Source organism: Atractosteus spatula, chromosome 13, assembly GCF_055471065.1.
Source record: "Atractosteus spatula isolate fAtrSpa1 chromosome 13, fAtrSpa1.hap1, whole genome shotgun sequence".
Taxonomy (NCBI): domain Eukaryota; kingdom Metazoa; phylum Chordata; class Actinopteri; order Semionotiformes; family Lepisosteidae; genus Atractosteus; species Atractosteus spatula.
In genome coordinates, this window is record NC_142718.1 from 28,908,899 (window position 1) to 28,932,668 (window position 23,770).

Genomic DNA, 23,770 nt, shown 5'->3' on the forward strand with positions numbered 1-23,770 from the left:
TAGCTATTGAAAGGCTATGCTGTCATTAGAGATACAAATGATAAGTTTTGCATCAGCAATACTCTTTGTCTCTTTCTCCATTTTAAATGTGTTTCTTTGTGTCTTTGTCCTTTTTGTTTTGTCCTGCTTGTCTTTTCTGGCTAACAGATGGGCGATGAAATCTCTTAGAAATACAGAGCCAGATGTTTGTCAGTGTTGATATAAGGAGGCTTTTCATTCTGCAAACGTTTACATTTTTACGCCAGCTTCCGTCAGTCTTTAGGCCGTCTCGAATGGTAATGCATCGGGCTCTACTGAATTAATTGTATTTGAATGCACTCAGAAAAACTGAGATTCTGTGTCATTTGGGGTGAGGAATCATTGAAATGTATGTTATATAAATAATAAACTATCAGCAAATATCTTGTAAATGTGTTTTTTTTGAAGCAGCGATGATGAGTCAAGCACAAACTGACAATTCAGTATTATTTGTGTTTACTTTTCTTCCTGGTTTGTCAGATTTCAGCACCATGGACAAGTCACTAATCGGAAACAAAACCTGAGGAAGCTACAGAAAACACTACTAAAAACGGCTTAAACTTTACTATTACAAAAAAGCGTGTCTGTTATAATGTATATGCAATGCTTATATTGTATACATCTAGAGCTAAGGGACTTCTCTTAGCTTTATCAAAATGAGAAGTTCACGATTTTTACCAGCTACTGCGATGTCGTTCTTCCTTTTTTCTCTCTCAGATACTTAGCTATTTAACATGAAAATATATACACGTGCTATGTCAGAACTGAATTTCAACCTTGTTATAGCGCACCTTTCCCTGTTAAAATTCTGAATATAAAATTTATTGGGCAGCTCTAGCTGAGCCTCGCTTGAGTAGCCAAAGCTGAGCGTTGTGCACTAAACCCCGAGGGGGTAACGTCACTCCCCCTGGCAGATCAGCTTCAGTCTTCCATTCCCTACCATCACATCGCTTCAGAGAACGGCAAGATCGCATCCATTTTTGGTTGAATTTGAAATGTTTAGCATAAGAAAACCTGATTCTTCCATTTTTTTAATTTACTGTCTTTGGAGTCGGTGTGTCACTGAAAGACGCGGGCATGTACTCGGGCAAAGAAGCTTGTAAATAAAAAAAGAAAGGTTATCGGAAGTGGAAAGATTTTCTTTTGGCTGAAATAAGGATGATTTGTGACAAAAGAGAGATCATCAAGCTACAGAGACAGTAACTTAAGCAAAGGTACCAAGCGAACGGTTTGTTTACAGCAGAGCAATTGAAGATCTTTAATCATGCCTGTTCGAAGAGGGCATGTTGCGCCACAAAACACATTTTTGGGCATTATTATACGAAAATTCGAAGGACAAAGTAAGTAATTTTTGGATTTCATTTACTAACCGAAAGTGCTGAACGATAGAGCAAATGTGTGTATTTAAATATATTTAATATTATTCCTGAAACAATAGGAAATTAGTTAAAATGCAAAGTGAAAATAATCATATCAGAGTTAATAATTACGATATGTTACATACTAATTGCACTGAATTAAAATATTTATGGTCTGGAGCCTTTCTTTTTCTTTTTACTACTGTATTATATTTGATATGACAACTTGCATTAGCTGTGATTGGGTGTATTCCGAAAGCCAAAAATAGATGATGTAATAGTAGCCTTTTAATCATTCCTGGGCTATGTTGTACCAAAATTGTAGCCTAAATATGAAAGTGTGTTAGAACATACACTAACGCTTTACTATAAGAACAACAGTTACGTAGTCACGAATTAGAGACAGTTCAGAAATAAAGTGGTTAAGTTCACACGTGACGTTTAGAATACAGTTGCGCGTAAGAAATGTTCGACTCAATGAGCTTTTTTTAGTCGGGTTTCCTTTCAACAGAATGCATTTTATATCTACATTTAAACTATTCAAATTAATATTTAATGGGAATGTTATGAGTGTCTACTATATAAATATATAGAGAGATTTTAAATGTATAAGTTAACCAGGAGGCTTTAACCTATCTATTAAAGCACAGTTACTGGAAGTAATACTGTATCTACAATATTTTGGACTGGAGTGTGCACACCCTTTCTTAAAAATGACAACATTTAATGTGAGAAAAAACGTTACTGATCATCAACAAGTAACTGCAGGGAAATATATAACAGGTTATACATAAATGTAGTGTTCTCTCATATCTATTGTGTAAATAACTACAATATTTTAGTGTGCTGAAGCCATAAATGTTTTTTTAATGAATGTGTTACTTTCATTCCAGTAGAACATATCTGCAGGACAGGCATGTTAATTAATTTAAAAAGTGAAATGCTTTTATAATATTTCACTCACAAATCTATTCCTTTTGAATTATTAAGTTTGAATAGGCTTTTACATATGATGTTTGGTTTACTGCAAAGTTCCCATGTTGGCACTACAACAATGTTTCAGTATGAATATAATTGTGATAAACTTGGTGTATTACACCTCATGTTGACTTTCATTACAGATAAAAAATTCATAATAGCCAATGCGAGAGTACAGAACTGTGCGATCATCTACTGCAATGATGGATTTTGTGAAATGACTGGCTTTTCAAGACCAGATGTCATGCAGAAACCCTGCACATGTGACTTTCTTCATGGACAGCACACCAAAAGACATGACATTGCCCAAGTCGCCCAAGCTTTGCTTGGCTCTGAAGAAAGAAAGGTGGAAATAACATATCACAGAAAAGATGGTAAGTCTGTTTTCCCCCCTTCCTCCCAAATCTATTAATATATTTATTGTAACATAATCTGAGGAAATCAAAATCAAAAGTCTTTCTGATGCACTCTGCTTTTACCACCACTGGTTTGTAATAAAGCTGTAGATGTCCAGCTTGCATCAAGTGTAAATGAATTACTGCCTGCTTTGCTTATAATACGAGTGGAGAAATTCCCTTAGGAAGCATTCAAATGTCTTTGGAAAATACTTGCTCTCTGCTTGTGCCTTAAAAATTCAAGAATGAGTGTCTTATTTTTACCTTTAGCATCTCATCTCACCTAGAGATTGAATTAATTGGTGTTTTGTAACAAAAGTGACAAATGCGTTCAATTTCAGGAATACTGTCAGATCATAAAAAGCCACAATTATAATACAGTATATCTCATGTCTATGTCTATATAATCAGTAAGTGATAATATGGACAAGTACAGTATGTTAAATCAATGTGAGTAAACTTTGCGTGGTTCATTGTTTGTATTCATTGTACCATAAAAGAGGTATAATATAATTCTCCATAGAATTTATTTGACTGTCACAAAGGATTCCCGATGTATCCCAAAGGACTGTTGTTGTACAAATAAAATGAAGTAATACAGAGGGATATTGCAAAAAGGTTAAGCCTAAGACAAAACTATTTCTTAATGGACTAAAAGAATCAATTGGTAGTCTAGAATTGCCATTTTATCAGCCATGAAAATGCTGTATGCACTGTGTGGACTGCTGACTCTTAAAGACCACTTCCGGTATTGTGGATATTTTAAAAAGATTTTTTTTATTTTTATGATCTGTTGCCCATAACATTGGTATCATGTCCTTCTAAATTCTGAAATACTGCAATGAGTTGTAGAATATTTAAGTAGGATTCTTAAAAGAGCTAATTTGTCATGGTTTTGTTTGCTTCTTAGGGATTTTGTTTGTGGCAGGGGGAAAAGGTTTCCGTCACATTTTTGTTTCTCCCTAAGATTGCATGGAGGCAAAATAAAACTGCTGAGGAGATATTTGGTTTACCAAATTTCATTACAGTATTGTAAATTACATGGCAGAATGGTGGAGAGAGAAAGTTTTTACGCAGTGATATCATGTATCGGCTACACTAGGAGAACAGCTGCCCAATAATAGTGATCTTTCTTGTTGAAGAATAAAAAGACCAAGTGTAGGTGTGTAAAAGTGTAGGTGTGAGTTACTTGGCAGGTACCTCAGCATAAGGTATAACACTGCAATCCAATAAGAACTGGCACAAATCACTAGTGCAGTATTATATACTTAACTAAATTAGCAGTGGTCACTATGAATTTAATAAGGAACATTCATATTTATGTTAATCTTTATTTTATAGATAATTTTAAAAGATGATTAGCATTATTGGTACTGCACAGTAGCTCTCCATCTTCTGTCTATTAGAATAGTTGTGTTCGATGATTCTTCTCTCCGGATTTCCAGTCATGAAATAAACCTTTGGAATTTTCACATTGAAGAAAAGTGTACATACTGTACTATAAAACAATTTCGTCTGAGCAATTCCCTAACATCCATGAATATGATGAGAAGCTATTACTACTTACAACACATTGATAATAGGACACATTGATAATTAAATTAGCATGGCCTTTGAATATGTACATTCAGCATTCATATTATTTAAAGAGAAGTAAGCTGGACATGTGAGAGTAGGTTAACAAGTACTGTATGAAAGAGGGTCTATGAAAGGTCTATGTTCTGTTTGGTTTGAATTTTCTAAGCCTGTAATGAACTGGTAAAAAAATACCAAAATATTCCACCTTAAGGGAAAAAAATAAAGCTTTGTGGGATTCATTTAACAGAAGCAATAAAAAATGCATATTATATATTATACCATTATTGTATGAGAATTTAAAAATATTTTCTAATTCTGGGATAATATCACATTTTAGTTTGTAGGCAGATGCATAAATTTACCTGTCAGGTTTATCCAAATGTGGTAATGTTACAACAGGAATCTAACAGGCAGGTGAATGTGTGGTTCTCATAAAGACAAATAATGCCATTTCAGAGCTTTTGCACAACATTTACATCCATTTGTTTGAAACTAAAATATAGCAGTTGGAAGGACCAAATAAAGTTGTTACAAATAAATAAAAAGTAAATTACCAAGCTTTTGTTCTTTATTGTAGTGTACCAGCTTGGAGAGTAAGGAATGAAAAACTATTTTGAGCATCTATTTCAATGTTGATTATTCCATTAGTGGTTGAGCATTCTGCAAAGAGCTGATATACCATCTTGCGCCTGTTGCTTGCTGGGATGGGCTCCGACTCCCCTACAACCCTGAACTGGATAAAACAGATAGAAAATGGATGAAGGAGTGGATAGTATAACACATTCTGAAGTTACACATGTTGCAGTTTCCTCCTGTAAAAAAGAGTGATACTTTCCAAAGCTGCGTGTTTTTTTCATCTGACACAACTTTGCTTTGTGACAAAACATTGATAACTTCTTGTTTCTGGGTTTATTCATACTACTCTTGTCTGTCTTGAAAGAAGTGCACCACCGTGTATCAAAGCAAACATTAATGCCATTATAGCAATATCTCCATTTTTTTATCTGCAGATGTCAACAGATCAGTAATTAACCATAACAAGATGTCAATAGTTTCCTCAACCAAACCACATTCTGTTGAGATAAAGGTCATTATTATACAGTATAAGCTTATCTATAAACCTGGTTTCTAAAGAAATTAACCATTTACAAATCATTATAATAGTGATACTCATGATAACGTTCATGTTGAAAAGTTTCAGATGTGTCTTTAGATTGAATCATATGGATAAATACATATTTTTTAAGAAGTGAAACTTGTGAAATTGCTATGCTAATGTGGGTTACGTTGTTTTTTATTATTGTTCAACAATATGCAACTAATAGTTTAATCAGAGTGGATTCAGTTTAATGGGCCTATTTAAAAGAAGAAAGGAAATATCAAATTTTCTCTTTCTAATCTTGTTATTACACTCCATTGTCTGTCTTCCCACACTTGCTTTAAGACTTCCATTTCTGTGCTCTTCAGAAAAGAGAGAAATCCATATGCTGTGTTTCACTGCTGAACTGCAGTGCTCACAAATAAATATGTGACTCATGGCAAAGCAAGTGGCTACAGATAATAAGTTGAAGCCAAAATTTCAAATGCTGTGGGTAGTAGATAGCTTTCTCAAGCAATAAATGATCTTTGAAGTGTGTGTATTTGAAAAGTTAATAACACAAATGGATATAGTTGAACATGAAGAGCAGCACACGGGACATGGTAATGGTACTTGTAACTATAAATTTAAATAGATCTCTATTGTATTTTGTCATGTTTTATACATTCGAACGATGAAATTTACAAATTTTGTTGAAAGCTAATATGAAACCTCAGTTTTTCCCCTTTTGTCATACCTTGTCCTATTGTCACCTTCCAAGTGCACCCAAAGGATGAGCAGCAAAGGATCTTCTCAGCAAATAAACGTTAAATTTGAACAATACATACAGCCATAGGATAGATCCCTAATACATACAAATAAGAACTAAGAAAGGCTACAAGCAAGAGAAGGTCATTCAGTTAGAGTAAACCTTCAGTCTCTCTGACTGACATTGGATTTAAAGGACAAAATATGCTGAAGAAGAGTTTTATCTGTTAAATCAGACATACCGGAGTTTCCCAGCATGTCTAATGGTGTGCTACCCAGGTGGGACACTCCAGGAGTGTTAGAAAACCTACTTGCTGGACAAAAAGGCAGCTGAGTTTGGGATCCCAGAGCTGCACGTTACCGAGACGCAGGGGAGCTGGGGGAGGGAGCAAGGAACACACATTCTGGGAATGAGGAGCAGGCTGCTTGCTAATGGTGAGCCAAGTAGCCTCGCATGCAGGCAACCGTGGTGCAGGGAAACACAGTCCAGGGTCGAAATCCAAAACAAGGACCGGTTGCAACCAGGGAGACACTGTAGTGATGCACAAATGAATATCCAGGTAATAGGTTGAGGTCCAGTCCAAGTTCAATACCAGGGTCAGAGCCGGGTTCACAAACATGCAGTTAGCAAAACCAAGAGGTGATCCAGGAACACTCTCAGAAGACAAAACAGGGGTCAGAGTACAAACAAAACTAAACAGGGGAACAAACACTGAGACAAAGCTCGAGGCACTCAGATTTCAGACTCATTGACAGAGCCCCAAGTTCTCTCAGGCCCGAGTATCTGTACTGAAGAGCGCCTGGAACAGCCTTTGTTGTAAACCGACTCCAGGTTTCCTAACCCTTTGGGTGATTAGGTTCTGTGTCAGCCGGTGATGGGAGCCAGGTTGACAGTGATGTCGATGCTGAAGTTTGGTGTGATTCCCTCATAGTTGTCTCTCAAAAACACTAAAAAGGTTCTCTCTTTTACCCTGTGAGTGTCACGCATTACCATAAGCCCAATTTTGTCTCTTACTTTCTGAAGCAAATGCACTCATTATCATACCCATTTGATTAATTTGAGATACACATTACCAATGTCAACAGTTCACTAGAGTTAACTGGGATTTATCATGCATGTACAACCAATTCTTGCATGGCAAACATGTCTGAACTTGTGTTTATAATTCTCTGCACTGTATCACGGATTTCTATCCTCTTCATGATTCTAGTGAGATGTGCTTATCAGCATCAGGTTTTAAGAATTGCCTGTATTACATAGTCAGAATATTTGGAAAATCTGATCATATTTATTCTTTACACTGCTATGTTTTATATTGGTGTCATTAAAAGGACAAAAACTCAAAAGAAAATGTGAATAACAAACTATAATCATCTACAGATACAAATTTCCTCCATGGTAGAATCACATAGTTCACTAACAGTCTTTCTACCACCGATGTGATGTCTGGATCCATTCATTTTTGGCACATGTGTCGGGAGAGACTAAAAAGCTAAGCAGCTTATGCATATGCTTACAAATTCAGACAGAAGGATAGCAATGAAGATAGCATCATTCCAAATGATATAGGTGTTTTGCATATAAGAAGTATTATTTTAAATTCATATTATTATTATAATTATGAAATAGAGTGCATTACAAAAAACAACTCTTTAATCTGTTTGTTTAATAGTAATACCTCATCTCCAACAAGCAGAACATATTCCTTTCCTACTGTAAATTGACTTCCTATCTACATCGTTGTGTAAACACTCTTACCATTGTTTCAAAATGTACGACATTAGAAATGTGATAGCACATAGGAGACACATGGTTGATACTAAATGGTTAATGAGATTATAAAAGACCTTGATAAATTTTAAGTTACTGCATGATGTTTCTAGATGAAGAGGTAGGCATATGGCATTTCATGGTGCAAAGTTTCAGATAAGCATTCCTTCTGTTGATCTGAAAGCCAGCTAGCTTTCCAACTGTGCAGAGGAATCAGAGGGTTTGTCGGTAGGTGTTCTGTGTGAGAGCTGGATGACTGATCTTAAAAGGATTGCATGCATATTTTATCATTCTTGCCCTATTCAATTACTTCTGTTGCAAAACACTTGCAGATTGCCTTTTAACATGTTGCAATTATTAGATTGAGAGTATTTTTTTTAATGAAACAAGTTTAAGCTTACTTGGATCCATCAACATGACTTTGAAGTGTTGGGAGATATTTCCGAATGATATTTAATAAAAACATAGTCCTTCATTGATAGTTGGGAAAGCTCTATTTTTAAGGTGAAAATAAGCAACACAATATAAGGGTATTAAAATGCATGATATTGTACATATAGTATACTATATATTATAGTACACCATATCATCTCACTACATTACTGTAAATGGATGTTTCTATTTGGAAGTTATTATCTGAAGTTCAGGAGGGATAACAGTGACAAGTCAGTCTCACACAGCTGAACCTAATCTCCATCATTATGAAATTAACTATACACAGTATATCAAGCTCAAACACCTCCCTTTGCTTTTGTCTCAGGCATCCATCTTAAACCCCATCTCCACCTTGCAACTACACCTGGATCACTCCTTCTGAATGGGGTTCAAGCCTCTTCATACTATGGCCAAGAGGCTACCCATTAAACAAGCAGGTTAAGCCAAACACTCCTCACCAAGTATTCCAAACATTCACAAAGCATTCTTGTCCCTAGTGAACTCAGGGAAAACTACAAGTGCAGTATTTGCCCTGCAGTCTATATTATTTTTTTGGTATCCACAGCTCTCTTTAGAGTTTGCCAATTCAGCAGCTGTAGTTCTTGCTGTGTTTTTACTTGCAGTCATCCATTCTCTTAAGAACTGTAACAGCAGTTGATGAGTATTACTGTCATGTAAACAAAAATAAATAGAATATGAGAAAAATAAATAGCAGGTTTTTTTCTCATAAGGATTGTATTAAAGAACCTATTTTACAGAATATTTTCTGCAGTTGAATACAGTACTTTTCCAGTATACAGAACATATGTACATTATGGGACACAGCACAAGATGTAAAGAAAGATTACAGAACTAGGTTTATCTTATTACCCACATTTGCAGTTCACAATGATTCGGGTAGGCAGTGTGGACACAAGGGAAATATATGCTGTTTGATACTGTGTTAGGAAGGAATTAAGGCTCATGTTCTTTATTGGGATGATGCAGAATGATTGAGTAACTTTTTGACTGCTTTTATTGAGAACAATTTGTGTTCTAAGGCAGATTCTTTCAGTTTTTATTCCTCAGCCACCATCTGTTCTGTTTCTTGTAGTGTGTCCATTGTGAAAAAAAGCCCTTTTGCAAGGCCTTGGGAAAGGTTTAAAATTATTTACAGTTATCTGTTTGATTCTTGCTTCTAAAGGATACAGGTTTGCATTCTACAATTACTGCCATTTATATAAATCAGCACAGCTCTGCTCCTTAAATAATATAATTCCTTATGATTATCATTAATAATAATAATTCCTTATAATGATTCCTTATACTTACTGTATACAGCGTTTTTTTCTGGACACTCCACTTGAATCGCTTTACAGGTAATGAAGACTCCCCTCCACCACCACCATCAATGTGTGGCCCCCAACTGGGTGATATGACAGCAGCCACAATGCGCCAGTATCCTCACCTCACACCAGCTATCAGTGGGAAGGAGAACAGAGTAATTCATAGATGGGGATTGTTAGAAGGCCATGATTGGTAAAGGTCAGGGGGAAATTTGGCAAGGACACCAAGGTTAACACCCCTACACTTCTCAAGAAATGCCTTGGGATTTTTAATGACCACAGAGAGTTAGGACCTCGGTTTTATGGCTCATCTGAAGGACAGGGCCTTTTTACAGTATACCGCCCCCGTCTTTAGACTGCGTGGCATAAGGACCCACACAGACCTCAGGGTGAGCGCCCCCGACTGGTCCTCTAACACCTCTTCCATCCACAACCTTAGATTTCCCAGGAGGTCTCTCATCCAGGTCCTAGCCAGGCTCACACCTGCTTCGGTTCCAGAGATTGCCAGCTGTGAATTGCAGGGTAACATACAGTAGCTGCATTTTAATGTTGTGCCATTCACACTTTTATATTGCTTTATTTTCAGAACATCTCAGCACCATGTGTTTTGATAGATTCAATTGATCATTCTTCTGACCTGTTTTCCTCTGGTGATATAGAGTCGGTGCAATAGTTGTGTAAAAAAGCATTAATGATAAAAGAGATGAACAGTTTATCTCTGAGATTCCTAATCTTTTGCACAAATTTCTTCATTTAGTTTAGGTGTAGCTTTAGAGTCCCTCAATAGTACTGATGGAAGGACATATCAAATGTATGAAAAGTGTGGATATCTGTGATCTGTTTATTAAAGGGTGATTTTTCTACCAAGTCAGGAATCCTTGATATTGACAAGTATTTCAATGAGTACATGTAAATACAAAGCAGACAGAGCGAGAGATAATTCCAGTCATATACAGTAGTTTCCATATGACTACAGTATGTCTTCATGTGCAAAGACTGAGTGGCTATTGTATGCCACAAACAGGAGTTTACAGAAGATCATTAATCTTATAAAGGAGGCACACGATTCTCGGGGGGACCATGGCAGGAACCAAAAAAAATCATCTCCAAAGTACTTTTGACCTCTGAAAGGGAAGTGCTCCAGTTCTAGGGAAGGCAAACCACAGTTCTCCTGCATGTTCATCCTCTTTGTGATATGGTTAGGGATATACTTCAAAATAGACCAGTCTTTAATGCTGTATGATAAAAATAAAATGACACCTAAGGCTTTATTTTATATTTTATTAAAACATATGTGAAAGCACTGAAGAATATAAACCCAGGAACAAATACAATATAATCCAAAGACAAGAGACATCAACATACAATGGATGTCAGACATAATTCAAATATATATAGCAATGCCCTTTTAAAAGAAGTGATTATAACCTTTAAAGATGAGGTTTGAAACCAGAGACTTAGAATTTGGAATATCATAGGGAAGGTCATTCCATAGCCTAGAAACAAAGCAGGTGACGGCTCAAGAGAGAGCTTAAAGGATCAGAGGCAGAGGAATGGAGAGTGTAGCAAGGTGTGTAATTTATCAGCCTGTGAGACTCCCTTCAAAGACTTAAAAGTGAAAAACTAATATTTTGAAGTCTGTACTGTAGGAGACCTGGAAAATCCAATGGAGTTTTTTTAAAGGCTATGTGCCTTGACAATCTGATGCAAAAGTGGTTGAAAATCCACATGTCCCCAAGAATTATTTGATGTTCCATACACAGCATGAAGTAGAACTGTAGAACAGGCAGATGAAACTACTCCAGACTCTATGCAATCTCAGTCATCATCTTCAGATGAGATAAGGCTTGTTTGTCTGTCTGCATAGGACAAGTTAAAAATACACACAAAATAAAAGTAAAATACTGTATACTGCATCAGTATCATGGTGCAATATTTGTCTTTCACCGTAAATCAGAAATGTTTTATGAGAATTATGTGGTCATTTTTATGACTAGGCAATGTTATTGACATAGAAAAGGCACAGTGGTGAGCAATCTGCAATGCATTATTTCAAATAAACTTTGAAGTGCGTCTCCTAATGTAAAGAGAACATATAATATTTATTAGTTTTTTCCCTTTAACCCAGCACGTTCCTTTACTGTGCATTTTCCTTGAACAGCAAGGTGCAGTATGCAATTATCTGAGGCACAGCATAACATTGCCATAGCAACAGAAACCCAGCAGCAAATAGAGTCATATTCTTCTCTTGTCTAATTCATGGGCACAAAGTATTCTTCCTTTTCAAGGTGAGGACCTTACTGGAGTCATGCGGTATGTTATTCTTCTCTAAATGAAAAGAAAATTTAACCTCCCACATGGGTTCCATGCAGCGATGTTGCTATTTTTCTACATTAAACTTAAAATACCCCAGACTTCCCTCCTTTATCTCAGAAGACTCACTCAATTATTGCTAGTATCTGAAGACCAAGGGTTGTCAGAACATAATTCTTAAATAAAACTGTTATGTAATATCACTAAATTATACAATATTATAACAATTATTATAATAAATGTAATTTGTTTACAATGTGTTGTGTATAGTAAGATATGTATACAGTATATACATTTTACACAGAAAAATGTGTTAATTTTAGTTTTGTAATTATATTGCATTCAGAATTGTGGCTATTGTTATTGCTATTGTTAATCATCACCCTATTATAACATTTGGAGTTATTTGAGTTGTTCTGTATTCTATCTATTTTGTACGAGAAGATCAAATCTAAGATATTCATTTGTTTAAAAAAGTACCTTTTGTTCTCAGTTCTGAAAGCACTCAGCACTTTAAAGCTGACTTTATCAATCCTGTTGAGTCTTTTGACAATAATTGACTCAGATCTGCTCATAGGCTTCTGTGGTGAAGATATACTGTATGAACATAAGAATATGAGGAAACATGAGAAGGTCATTCAAGCCATAAAGCTCACCTGTTCTTTAGTAGCTAATTGATCAACCAGCCAATTCATGAAAGAAGCCAGCCTATTAGCTTCAACAACATGGGTGGGTTGCTTCCACTAAAAAGATTATTTTATCTTGTCAGACTAGGACATTTCTTTTCATAAAGAAAAATGTTTTTTGGAATGTCTGTCCTCTTGATTTGCACACATTAATGTTCCTTTTTAATGCCTTGATAAAACTGATTTGATTATACAAATACAGTACATACAGTATGTATTTATAGCTCATTTATTCTTAGAGCAGGGCACAGCTACTGCAGTCTTACTCGAGATAGCTTAACCTTAGATGACTAGTAAGAATGAATGAACATATCTCTATAGCCTTCATAATTGCATGCCTCAGCAAGGTATTATTTTATCTTGATCCCTGAAATAGCAACCTCTTTTATCATATTCTGTAATACTGCTTAGCTTAGTTCTATTCTACACTGCAGACAGGTTTAATAGATTTAACTTTCTCTTGCCGTTTAACTTTAGAATTGCAGCAGGACACTTTTGAAGACTGCAATGAATCATTACATAATATAGTTTTCTGTACTTTATTAATTGAAATACTGTTTATAATACATTTCCTAGCACAATAAATACCAATGATCAATATCATTAAAGTCATTTTACTGTAAAATAAGTATTAGGGTACAACATGACTGTCTCTGGCATGAAAGAAAAACTACTTACTGATGTACTGTATATTTTCAGTAATTTATATAATTGCAAGAATTAGGTCCAGCGTATATACACATGACCAATCTTTTAATAGTATACAGTACACAAGCCTTTTAATTTATTATAGTTTATTAAAGCTGTAATGGTAACGACATCTGCCCAGAACACCATAAGCTAAAGAACAGTTCCAATATCCATTATGTTTTTCCTATTATTTAAAACTGGAATATTATATTTAATGATGGCAAACACATGATGAGTGTACAATGCTGTAAGCAGGTGCAAAACCAAAAGATATCATAAGTCATCAAGAGTAATATGATTGATTTGCATTGAAAAATCCAACATCAGTTCATAGTATAGCGAAAAGACAGAGCCTGAGTAAATGGTATATCAGTAGTATCACAAGTTAGTGACAGTTCAGATGTAATGATGCTGGACCACAACTGATTAAAAATAAATGTAGGGCACCCTGGCTGGTCTCAATCTGCATTAATGAGTTGAGAGGGAGCAGCATATCCTTGAGACAGCAAACAAAGGGCTGAATTATCACGTGCAGTATTGTGTAAAAAAAGGGATAGTGCCAGAATTTTTATATGGAAGACAACATATTTCTGCTGTTTCTACTTTCAAGGTTTATGTCTTGTTGTTGCTACTCCTGCTATTTGTGAGGGGCAGTAGTAAAAATACTGTACCTGTAGTAATAGCAGTGGTAAACTCACTGAACAAAGTATCAACAACTCCCAGTCACATTAATTATATACTGTACTGTATACATGATACTATGAGAATATAATATTAATAGACCCTCTCGGTGGCAGTCAGCCGCATCACAATTGGCTTTAGAGGCCTGAGACAGAATTCTGTCACATTCCTGACCAGAACAATTCCCAGATCTCAATCCTTCATCCTGTTGGAAACCGGTGAAATCAGTGGAACATGCCGTTCAATCCCATGCACCATTACCCTCCGAAAGGGGATCCTGAGAAACGGATAGGATTATCCATGTGGTATACAAGACTCGCTCAAGCTGTTTCTGCTGCTAGATGTTGCCCTTTACATTAATATTTTGTCCTGCGACTCTATTATTGTTGTTTTTTTTCATCCTTGGCCTAGTATGCAATGCAAACTTTTGCACAATAAAGGAAAACCACAATTTGGGAAAAAGTGATAAGAAAACTATCATGGGTATTGTGTTTCAGTATGTAGTTATTTAGGGTAAAAGGAAGTTAATAATGAACTTTAATTGCTGGCCATGGTTTGCTTTCTTTCAAACTGTTATGTCAAGGAATCATGAAATGTTCTTCAGGCAGCTTCAAAGCTATAAAGCAAAACATATACCTACAGTAAGTCTTCCTTTTAATTAAGGAAAATACTGCCCATAGTAAAGAATGTACTTATTTTTAAAGAAAATGAATGCATCATTGTACATTTTGAGAGAATATTTTTTTGAACTGGGGACTAACTTGCTGAACTTTCATTCATACAGTATAACAGGATAATGTATCATTTTTAATATTTGGCAAATGGCCTTAGGAAAATTATTATACAGTATATGATCATATCTTTTATGTCTTTATTATGTTACTGTGTAGAAAAGAGAAAAATGTGGCATTTCATTCTTTTTTTAGTACTCACACTTAACTCCTACCATTCTACATTTATGTAATCACTCAGAAGACAACTAACTTATGACAGAAGCATGCATTACCCAGACAATTTGTCTTGAGTCTGCAAAGGCATATCTCTATGCTGTAAAATAAGCTTTCAGTATCAGTATCAGGTTTGGTATCTATTACAGGTGTTCAAATGTTTTGCAAATAATTTGTTCATAAAATTAAACAGTCCTAAGTGAGATGTTCTTTTCAAAATAAAATGAAATAAAATACACCATGAACCCAAGCTCACTTTGAATTCTAATGTTACAATATTTAGTTTTGAGCGATAATTGAATACACAAAATATAGAAACTTAATCCCTTATGTCATTACAGTTCCAACATTTTAATGCTGTCCCCTATCAGGTTGTACTTGTTTATTTATACTTCTCAGCAGTTGAGGTTTCAGTACAAAACAGTGTACTGGTACAGATCTAAGCCACATTCTATAGCTTTTGTATACCAGGTCTTAAAGTTTTCAAATTGGTATTTGGGCTTTTCATTATGCTCTTTAGTTCTGGCTCTTATAAAAACACGATAGTAATACCTCCCATTGACAGAGTGAGGAGAGGCTTTGGTTGGAAGCCACCGTCTTGGCTCGACCCCAGAAACTTACTGGAAAAAGGTGTAAAATTAGATACACCTGCATCTGAAGTGTAGAGCACTTAAAAAAGTGAGTGGGATTCCATGGGAAAGGATGGACATTTTGGCACAGGGACCTGCAGAATTAGCCACGCCATAAAGGAATTCAGAGATTTATAAAAGCGAGCTGCCCAAGGAGAGAAAGTTAGCCTATGCCCTGACTCCAAAATCAAATTGGAAGGTGCTGGAATCCAATGAGTGGTCCGAATGTGTCTCTGACCAGGGAAAAGTTATAGACCAAAGATAATAGGTGTGACAATGGGACATAGAATTGATAAATGTACACTCCAGATCAGTGGGAAGAGGATCCAAGGAAAATGTGGTAGAATAACCTGAAACTCTGACTTATACTAAGCAATCTCACATTTACCATACAGGTTTTCACAGGGTATATTGATATATAGAAGATGCCAGATGAGAAAATAATCAAGTCAAATATTTATGCATACTGTATACTGTTAGTAGCATTGTTGAAATTCCCCAGTACCTATAAAGTACATTGTTTGTCAGTGAATTTAAAGGGGAACTGCAGTCCCATTTTCTCAGACCGGTTATTAAATCATGATATTGAAATTAACTGATAGTAATTCAAAGTTTTACAAAATTTGAATTAAGTGCAAAATCATGAACTTTGTGAAAATTCTGTATGGTTGCCATGTTGCCGCTGGGCAAAAGCGAGAGTTTGCATGAACTGTGACATGAAAGTGGCCCATCCTGCTCAGTAGCCACTGTAAGCAAATGAGAAACATGGTCTCCTAATAATATTAATCCTTTTTTCTCTTTTTAAAATTTCCGGTATATATTTTAGAAGATGCCTCGCTGTCGCGCATGTGATTGTTCAGAACATAGTGGTTGCAAACAAAACAGAGGATCGGATCAGCAGAAAGTCAAACCTTTTCTTTTTCCAAGGGTTATTGGACAAGCCAAGAGATGGGTAATTAACATGGGCACTGATTGGTCCCACTGACAACTTCCTTGACAAGATGCAGCGTGATGTACGATAGAATAAGTACAGGTTGTGCAGCAGACATATCACCCCAAAAATGTGTGAATGTGATCTGTATGCGGAGTTAATAAGTAAGCAGTATTTGTCGGCAAAACCGTTGAGGCAATGGCACGGGCAATGACGTAGTAAGTCCTCCAAACACATACTGTAAGTCCTGCTAGAAAGTTTCTTTTAGGTGTGATTTAGCATAAAATAACCACCAATGTAAATGAACGTGAAAATGAATATGAGTGTATATTAGTTGGTTGGCAGGTTGCTCTTTTTTGCAATACTAAGATAAAGAATCTAAAAACCATGTCACCTTGTACAGTTCTACTGCATATGTGACAGTTTCGTGAAAACATTTAAAATTAATATAACAATAGGTACAAAAATGGTCTAAAGTACAGCATGTTTGCAACGTGATAAGCTTTTTGCATCACCAAAAGTTTTGATGCCTTATTCTGAATAGCAGACAATGGGCAATATGGCACTACACATACATAGAAACTGTAGCTCTTTTGTGATGTAAATTGGAGGTTGTACACATTACCTTGTATTTGGTGGTTTCATTGAGGTTTGAAATACACTCAAAGATGCTATGAAAACTCTTCATTTATTTTCTTTTTCATTTTTAAAGTTGGATTATGACCGTTCATTTCATTATGACTTTAACTGAGGGTTTTCATAGATCCTGTCAACCTTTTATTTAATATAAAACGTTTTTAGAAAAAGTTTGCATTAACAAATTCAGAATATGCTATAGAATTGCCTGTACACAACTCCAGAAAGGTTTCGATTTTTTTTTTCCATCTGAGCCCTTAATTACCTAATTGAACTCATTATGCTAAATTGGACAAGTCGAGGCCTTTCCTTGCTTTTAAGAAGCTGAAGATTTAAAAAGACCTATAAATCCTGCTGGATGGTGGCCCATGAGGACTGGAATTTTACTTCCCAGCAACAGAAACATTAAATTTGCCCTCTGCGAGCCACTTTGCAGCAAAGACAGCAGTTTGCCTTACAATATGCAGGGAATGACTCGCATTGTTTAAATTATTGATAGTGGAAATAGAATCTAATGAAATTTCCATCTTCGTGAAACTGGAACTGATCTCCACGTGCAGTATCTATTCATATGCATGCCAGTTGTTCAACTTTGCTTTGCTGAGTAAATGCAGTTGCCTGTTTTAGTTGTAAGTAATAATGGTGCTTAAAAGTTTACTGTATTGGATTTCATTTATCTGTTAAAAGTTTCATTTTTTCCTAGGTATTACACTAATACTACTACTACTACTAAGAAGAATGACCGAGTTGATTAATCAATAATAAAATAAATTATCATACTGTAAATCCTTGTTTATAAGGATTACTGCCAAGAATATACCCAAACGGTTGGCACAGCTTTGGTGAAAAGAGTAATAATTCAGGCACACACAGTTAACCAAATATTAATAATGATAATATACACACTAAACTACACACATCATAAACATACAGCACACAAGTTACACTATGTACAAATTTACAAACAAGGCATCCCAGAGGCCTAATATTCTAACCACCCAGAAAAACCATAGAATGTTATTTGAACTCTTATAGAACTCACAGAAAGGCAAAAAATAAGAGATAAGATGCCTCTAAACTATGCAGAACGTAACCTGGTTAAATCCCTTTCTCTGTAAACTCGGATGCCACCACATGAATGGGAAAATATCTCCTTATTCTACAAATGCACCCACAAACCAGGAGGGCCACTTTTAACAAAAACCACAGAATAGCAAGCTCTCTTCACAAGGTTCAGATAGTAATAGTTACATTGTAGCTTCAATCTGGTCTTTCCGGGTGATCTGGAACAAATAACTCTCACGTACAATATCTTCCTTTCCCTTTTGTTGACCTCTCCTGTACCTGCCAGTTAGTTATATACTGTCTCCCTGGACTATTGATCAACACTTAATCATTTACCCAGAACTTAATTAGCTAAGGTAAACCAAGGTAAACTTTATAATTGCCTTCTATCCCTGAATGTGGACCCCTTACATCTCAAGCAAACATCCCTTCACTTTGAAGCTGGAGATGCTGACAGCTTGTCAGGTGTTAATAATAAATATAATAAATGTCTTTTTTAAATAATTTGCATTTAATCCAGAATGATCCTATTTTACATGTCACTGGACTTCTTCATAGTGTAGGCCCACTTGGGTGGTGTCTGATGCTGTTTGTACTCCAGCCGTTCATGATACATCATCAGATCAGGTGAAGCAGCTCTTGTGTCAGTGGACATGGAAAGGTTAATATACATTTAAAAGATAATGCTATTTCAAAATATTCCAAAAGCATAATGAAGAGATTGTAAATATAAATAGTCATCACTTCTTTTTTTAAATCACCCTTGTACAATTGAAATCATCCTGTTTGTAGCAATGAGATAACATGAAATTTTAGGATTTTGTTGATTTCACTGGCACAGTAATTAGCTTTGCTGCCACTCAGAACTGGGGCAATGGATGGTGAAATACCAGAGAGACAAACTGATTAGAAACAAAAAGAGTTTTCAACCTTTTACACACCTTTAAAAGTATGAAGTCAATGCAACATCCAGTTGGCAAATGTAGCTGCTGCATCAAGTGAATACCTTTTACAGTCTAATCCCTTTTTCTAATCTAACAGATGTCTGACATACAGTAAAGAATTATGTGCTTTATATAATTGCTTACACTTATTTAGCGCTTTTTCTGGACACTCCACTCAAAGCGCTTTACAGGTAATATGGACTCCCCTCCACCACCACCAATGTGCAGCACCTACCTGGATGATGCGACGACAGCCATAGTGTGCCAAAATGCTCACCAATTCATAGATGGGGATTATTAGGAGGCCATGATTGGTAAGGGCCAATGGGAAATTTGGCCAGGACGCTGGGGTTACACCCCTACTCTTTTCGAGAATTTTTAATGACCACAGAGAGGCAGGACCTCGGTTTTATGTCTCATCCTAAGGACGACGTTTGTTTTTTTTTTATAGTATAGTGTCCCCGTCACTATACTGGGGCATTAGGACCCACATGGACCGCAGGGTTAGTGCCCCTTGCTGGCCCCACTAACACCTCTTCCAGCAGCAACCTTAATTTTTCCTAGGATGTCTCCCATTGTTGTTATTGCTGTTTTACAAAGAAGGGAATAATGTACAGTACTTATTCATTTACTCATACAGTAAATCATTTGAGATGTCTCTAATTTATTTTATTTAAAAGCAGGTTGCAGACTTGTCAGCGCTTTAACCAGTAAATGCTCTCATTGATAACCATAACCATGTTTCCCCCCAGAGACACACACAATTGGCAGAAGGCTACTAGGAATTGCAGTTATAATTAGTCAGCTAGGGCTATCCTGGTTTTCTTGCAAGCAGCAGCTTTTACAATTTTCTGCACATCCGCAAACTCTGGGTGTCTTAAAACATGAATGGTTTGATGGATGGGCATGTTATGGGAGCTTGTCAGCCCATCCTCATTCTCCCCATGCAGGACAGAAATTTCCGCTGTGAGCTAATCTGTAAAGATCAGTGGGTGATTACAAACTGAATGTGCATATGATGAAAACTAAAATTGTTTAAAAACATACTGTAGTAGATTGTAGGCAAACTGGATCAAATCTTTACACAGCTTTATTAGAAACCACTAACAATTCAGGAAGTTGTCAATAATGCTTTACAGTGTTGTACTATATATGGAGGTTTTTATATATTTATTTATTATGTATTTCTTAGTAATTAATGTTCTATAGATCATTAGTAAAACTTCCGCAGATATTCAGTACTAGTGATGTAAGGTTACAGTTAAGATTATGGTTATTATGAAAACTGTTGTGTACTATTGGTTTATTGGCTGCACTGTCGGATTCTCCTGGAATTGTATTAGTTTCCACAAGCAAAGACATTATTCTGTAGCAAAGTGTATTTATTGTTTAATCCTATTGAGTCTTTATATTTAATAATTGTATGCAGCTCCATGAAACTAACCAGTTCTCCTGTGCATTCGCAAAAGCAATAATAAAGGGTATCATAAAAGTAATAGAAGTAGTGATATACTGTACATAATTTTCAAATGTTTATGAACTGCAACAATTAGATCAATGTGTCAAATTTAAAATTCATTAGAAAAGTAACAAACAGGCATCATTTACTGCACTATACAGTAGCTTACAATATAAATGCGTAAGTCCTCTGAAGTACATTTATTGCCCTGTAAGAAATAATGGGAACTATATGTAATCAGTGACCTCATATTTAAATACTCACAACCTGCCTTCAGCTGTAAGATTCAAATCTGCCTACAAAACCCAAATGAATCAGTTTTGACATCAGTTTGAGAAATGCTTTATGTGAAACTTGTATCTAATCCAAGCAGAAAGACAAAGAGGATGTGAAGCTGAGTAGAAAATGTTTAATCAATAAGACTTTAATTCTCCAAGGCCTTGAATTTGACATTCACTCAGACCAAGGCAGAGCTCTGTTTGCAAGAACCTCATTTGCCCTTCCTGGTTTGAATGCTTATGTGAGAGTGCTGCTTTTCAGGAAGTTATTCTGTAAATAAAGCTTAGTGATATATAATCTAAACTGCTGACTCACTGGGTGAAAATGACAGGGAGATTTGCAGATAAAAACTAATGTGTTAAGCTGAACAATAGCCCATTATGAATCTAATTATCTGGAGTTTGAGAAGAGCCAATATGTACTTCTGAATGATACACATCTCTCTTCAGATGACACTGAAAAAGATGATGTATAATAATTAACGTCGCTCTGATTAAAATCAAAATTAATGAAAAGCCATTTCAAATCAAACTGTTGTTTCAAGACAGATTACTTTATGTTTTTTATGAATGTGTTTTATAGTGTATTCCACTGGAACAGGTGAAGTTGTTTCAAACTTTTTCTCATTCTGTATTTTGGATTTAAAGATTACCACAAATATATTTGTGTAAGGCAGAACTCCTCTGTTAACTGTCTTTTTCTTCACATTAAGAAGAACCTAATCTTTCATAGTAAAAACATTTTATTGTAGTGTTTTCAGTCATACCTAATTCATTCTACAACATATTCCATACCTTGGAGGAAACTGCAGTAACACCACTCTTTCTGCCATATACTGTATGTCAAAGCCTTGAAAGGAAGAATACTGTTCCCAACAATATAAACTGAGATTGGACTCCCAGATAATGTATGTTTTCAGATCAGTATTTGATTTTGCAGTCAAACAAGATATAAAAGCCCCTTCTCAAGCTCTTAAACACAAAAAAGCAAGACAACCAACTGGAAACCAATTTGGAAAAGGCCTTTTAGAGAACACAAAGATCTCAGAACTTAATGAACATCCACAAATCTCATACAAACCCATTTTCCTCTTTAGTGCTCATTTACCTCCCAGATAAAATGAGTTTCAGTGTTCAGAGTTGAAGGTCTGTGTGGAATGATGTGAGTGTCACAGCAAGTTGTATCCAGCCAGAGTTAATCAACTGCAATATACCTTTTTTTATTCTAGGTTCTGCATGGGTTTTCCACTTATTCATTTTGGCAACTTTACTTCCAGGTTATGAATTACACAATTAATAAAAAAAGGGTTCACCATTTAGTAAAAGTTAGATGGCAGGCCAGAAGATTTTGGTTCAAATCGTTTGCTGGATGCTGCTGTTGTACCCTGAAGCCAGGTGCTTGTCTCAGATTGCTCTAGTAAATGTCCTTACATAAAAATAGGTTGTCATTGTGAATGAGAATTTGTTCTCAGTTGACTACAGTATCTGGCCACATAAAGAATTTTATGCAGTTTTATCCCACCTTCCAAACATATTGGCTAGGTTAGTTGGTGTCTCTAAATTATCTCTATGTGCATGTGTGAGTCTGCATTTGAATGCCCTGTGATGGCCTGATGTCCCATCCAGGGTATAGTCCTGCCTTGTGCTGTGTGTATCTGTGACCTGAGCTCACCATTACCTAAACAGGAAACAGCTATGTCTTGTGGATGGATACATTTATGTGAGTTGCATAGAGTTTGAGATACAGAATATCTTAAGTCTTGACACGGCAATTATACTTTATTATATCATATACCCTGTATTTCAAATATAAGGAAATTATTTTACCTGTAACCTTATTGGTGTGTTTTTTCCAAATAAAATATTAAGCACATCTGTAAATATCAAGACAATTGCAGTTTTGACAGTAGACATAAATAAATGAAATCCCCTCAATGGTTCTCTCCTTGGTATGAAAAGAGAACAGGCTTAAACACAGTCTAACTGAGACACATTGATCAGCTCTGATATCTTTCCTTATTCTTAGACTAAGGTCTGTAGCATGTGAGTGATAAAACCCTAAGTAAAATCAATATCAGCAGATGAGTGCTGATATCATTAGGCTACACGTCTGCAATATCCCTGCAGCCTCACATATCTCCAGTTGTAGAATGTTGTTTCTGTGACTGTAAGCCAGCATTATTTTTACAGTTCAGTGATTGAATGTGACATAGCTTCACTTACAAGACCTGTGAAATTTTTCTGTCAGACTAATTTTATCAAAGGCAGTGTCGCCTCATTTATATATGTAGAAATCACCGGCCCGTGTTTTAACTTAAAGTGAAAAATGTGACAAGCACACCCTCTGAAGTAAACAACCAATCCAAGTGACATCTTTATAGAAAAGCAGAATTTTAAAATCCCAGCAAATCCTGGAGTCCAATATGTGTTTAAAGTGCTGAAGTTTGGATCTGTGGTCCATTCACTTTTAACTCCTAGAACGATGCTGCTGCTCCTTGCCTTCAGCAAACATAAGACAGTGCTGATGTTCTGGACCCATGTCAGCATAGCTGAAGGGTGGATTTGAATAAATAAATGCATCAGAATGTAAATTAGTTTAGCTTTCGCAGTATTTTTATTCCTAGTAGTGGTCCTATTGTTGCAATTCATCTGTTTTATTTATCCCAAATTTATTTGAAAAGAATATTTATTATAATAGGGAAATTGTGCATTAAAGTAAACAGGCAGGCACCAGTTTGCATCAACAATTGATATTAATGCCATTTAATACAGTATTTGGAAAAGGAACCATGTATATATAATTCCTT

At 35.7% G+C, this 23,770-nt stretch overlaps 1 protein-coding gene across 1 annotated transcript in view; it reads left to right on the top strand.

Annotated features, from left to right (window-relative positions):
* The first annotated feature begins 964 nt into the window (after positions 1 to 964).
* kcnh7b (potassium channel, voltage gated eag related subfamily H, member 7b) overlaps positions 965 to 23,770 on the top strand; it is a 97,302-nt gene continuing 74,496 nt past the window's right edge. Inside the window, exons 1-2 of the mRNA XM_088929853.1 lie at positions 965 to 1,358; positions 2,498 to 2,728. Coding sequence (XP_088785979.1) covers positions 1,283 to 1,358; positions 2,498 to 2,728 — 307 coding nt within the window. The 5' untranslated portion in view covers positions 965 to 1,282. The remainder of the gene's footprint in view (positions 1,359 to 2,497; positions 2,729 to 23,770) is intronic.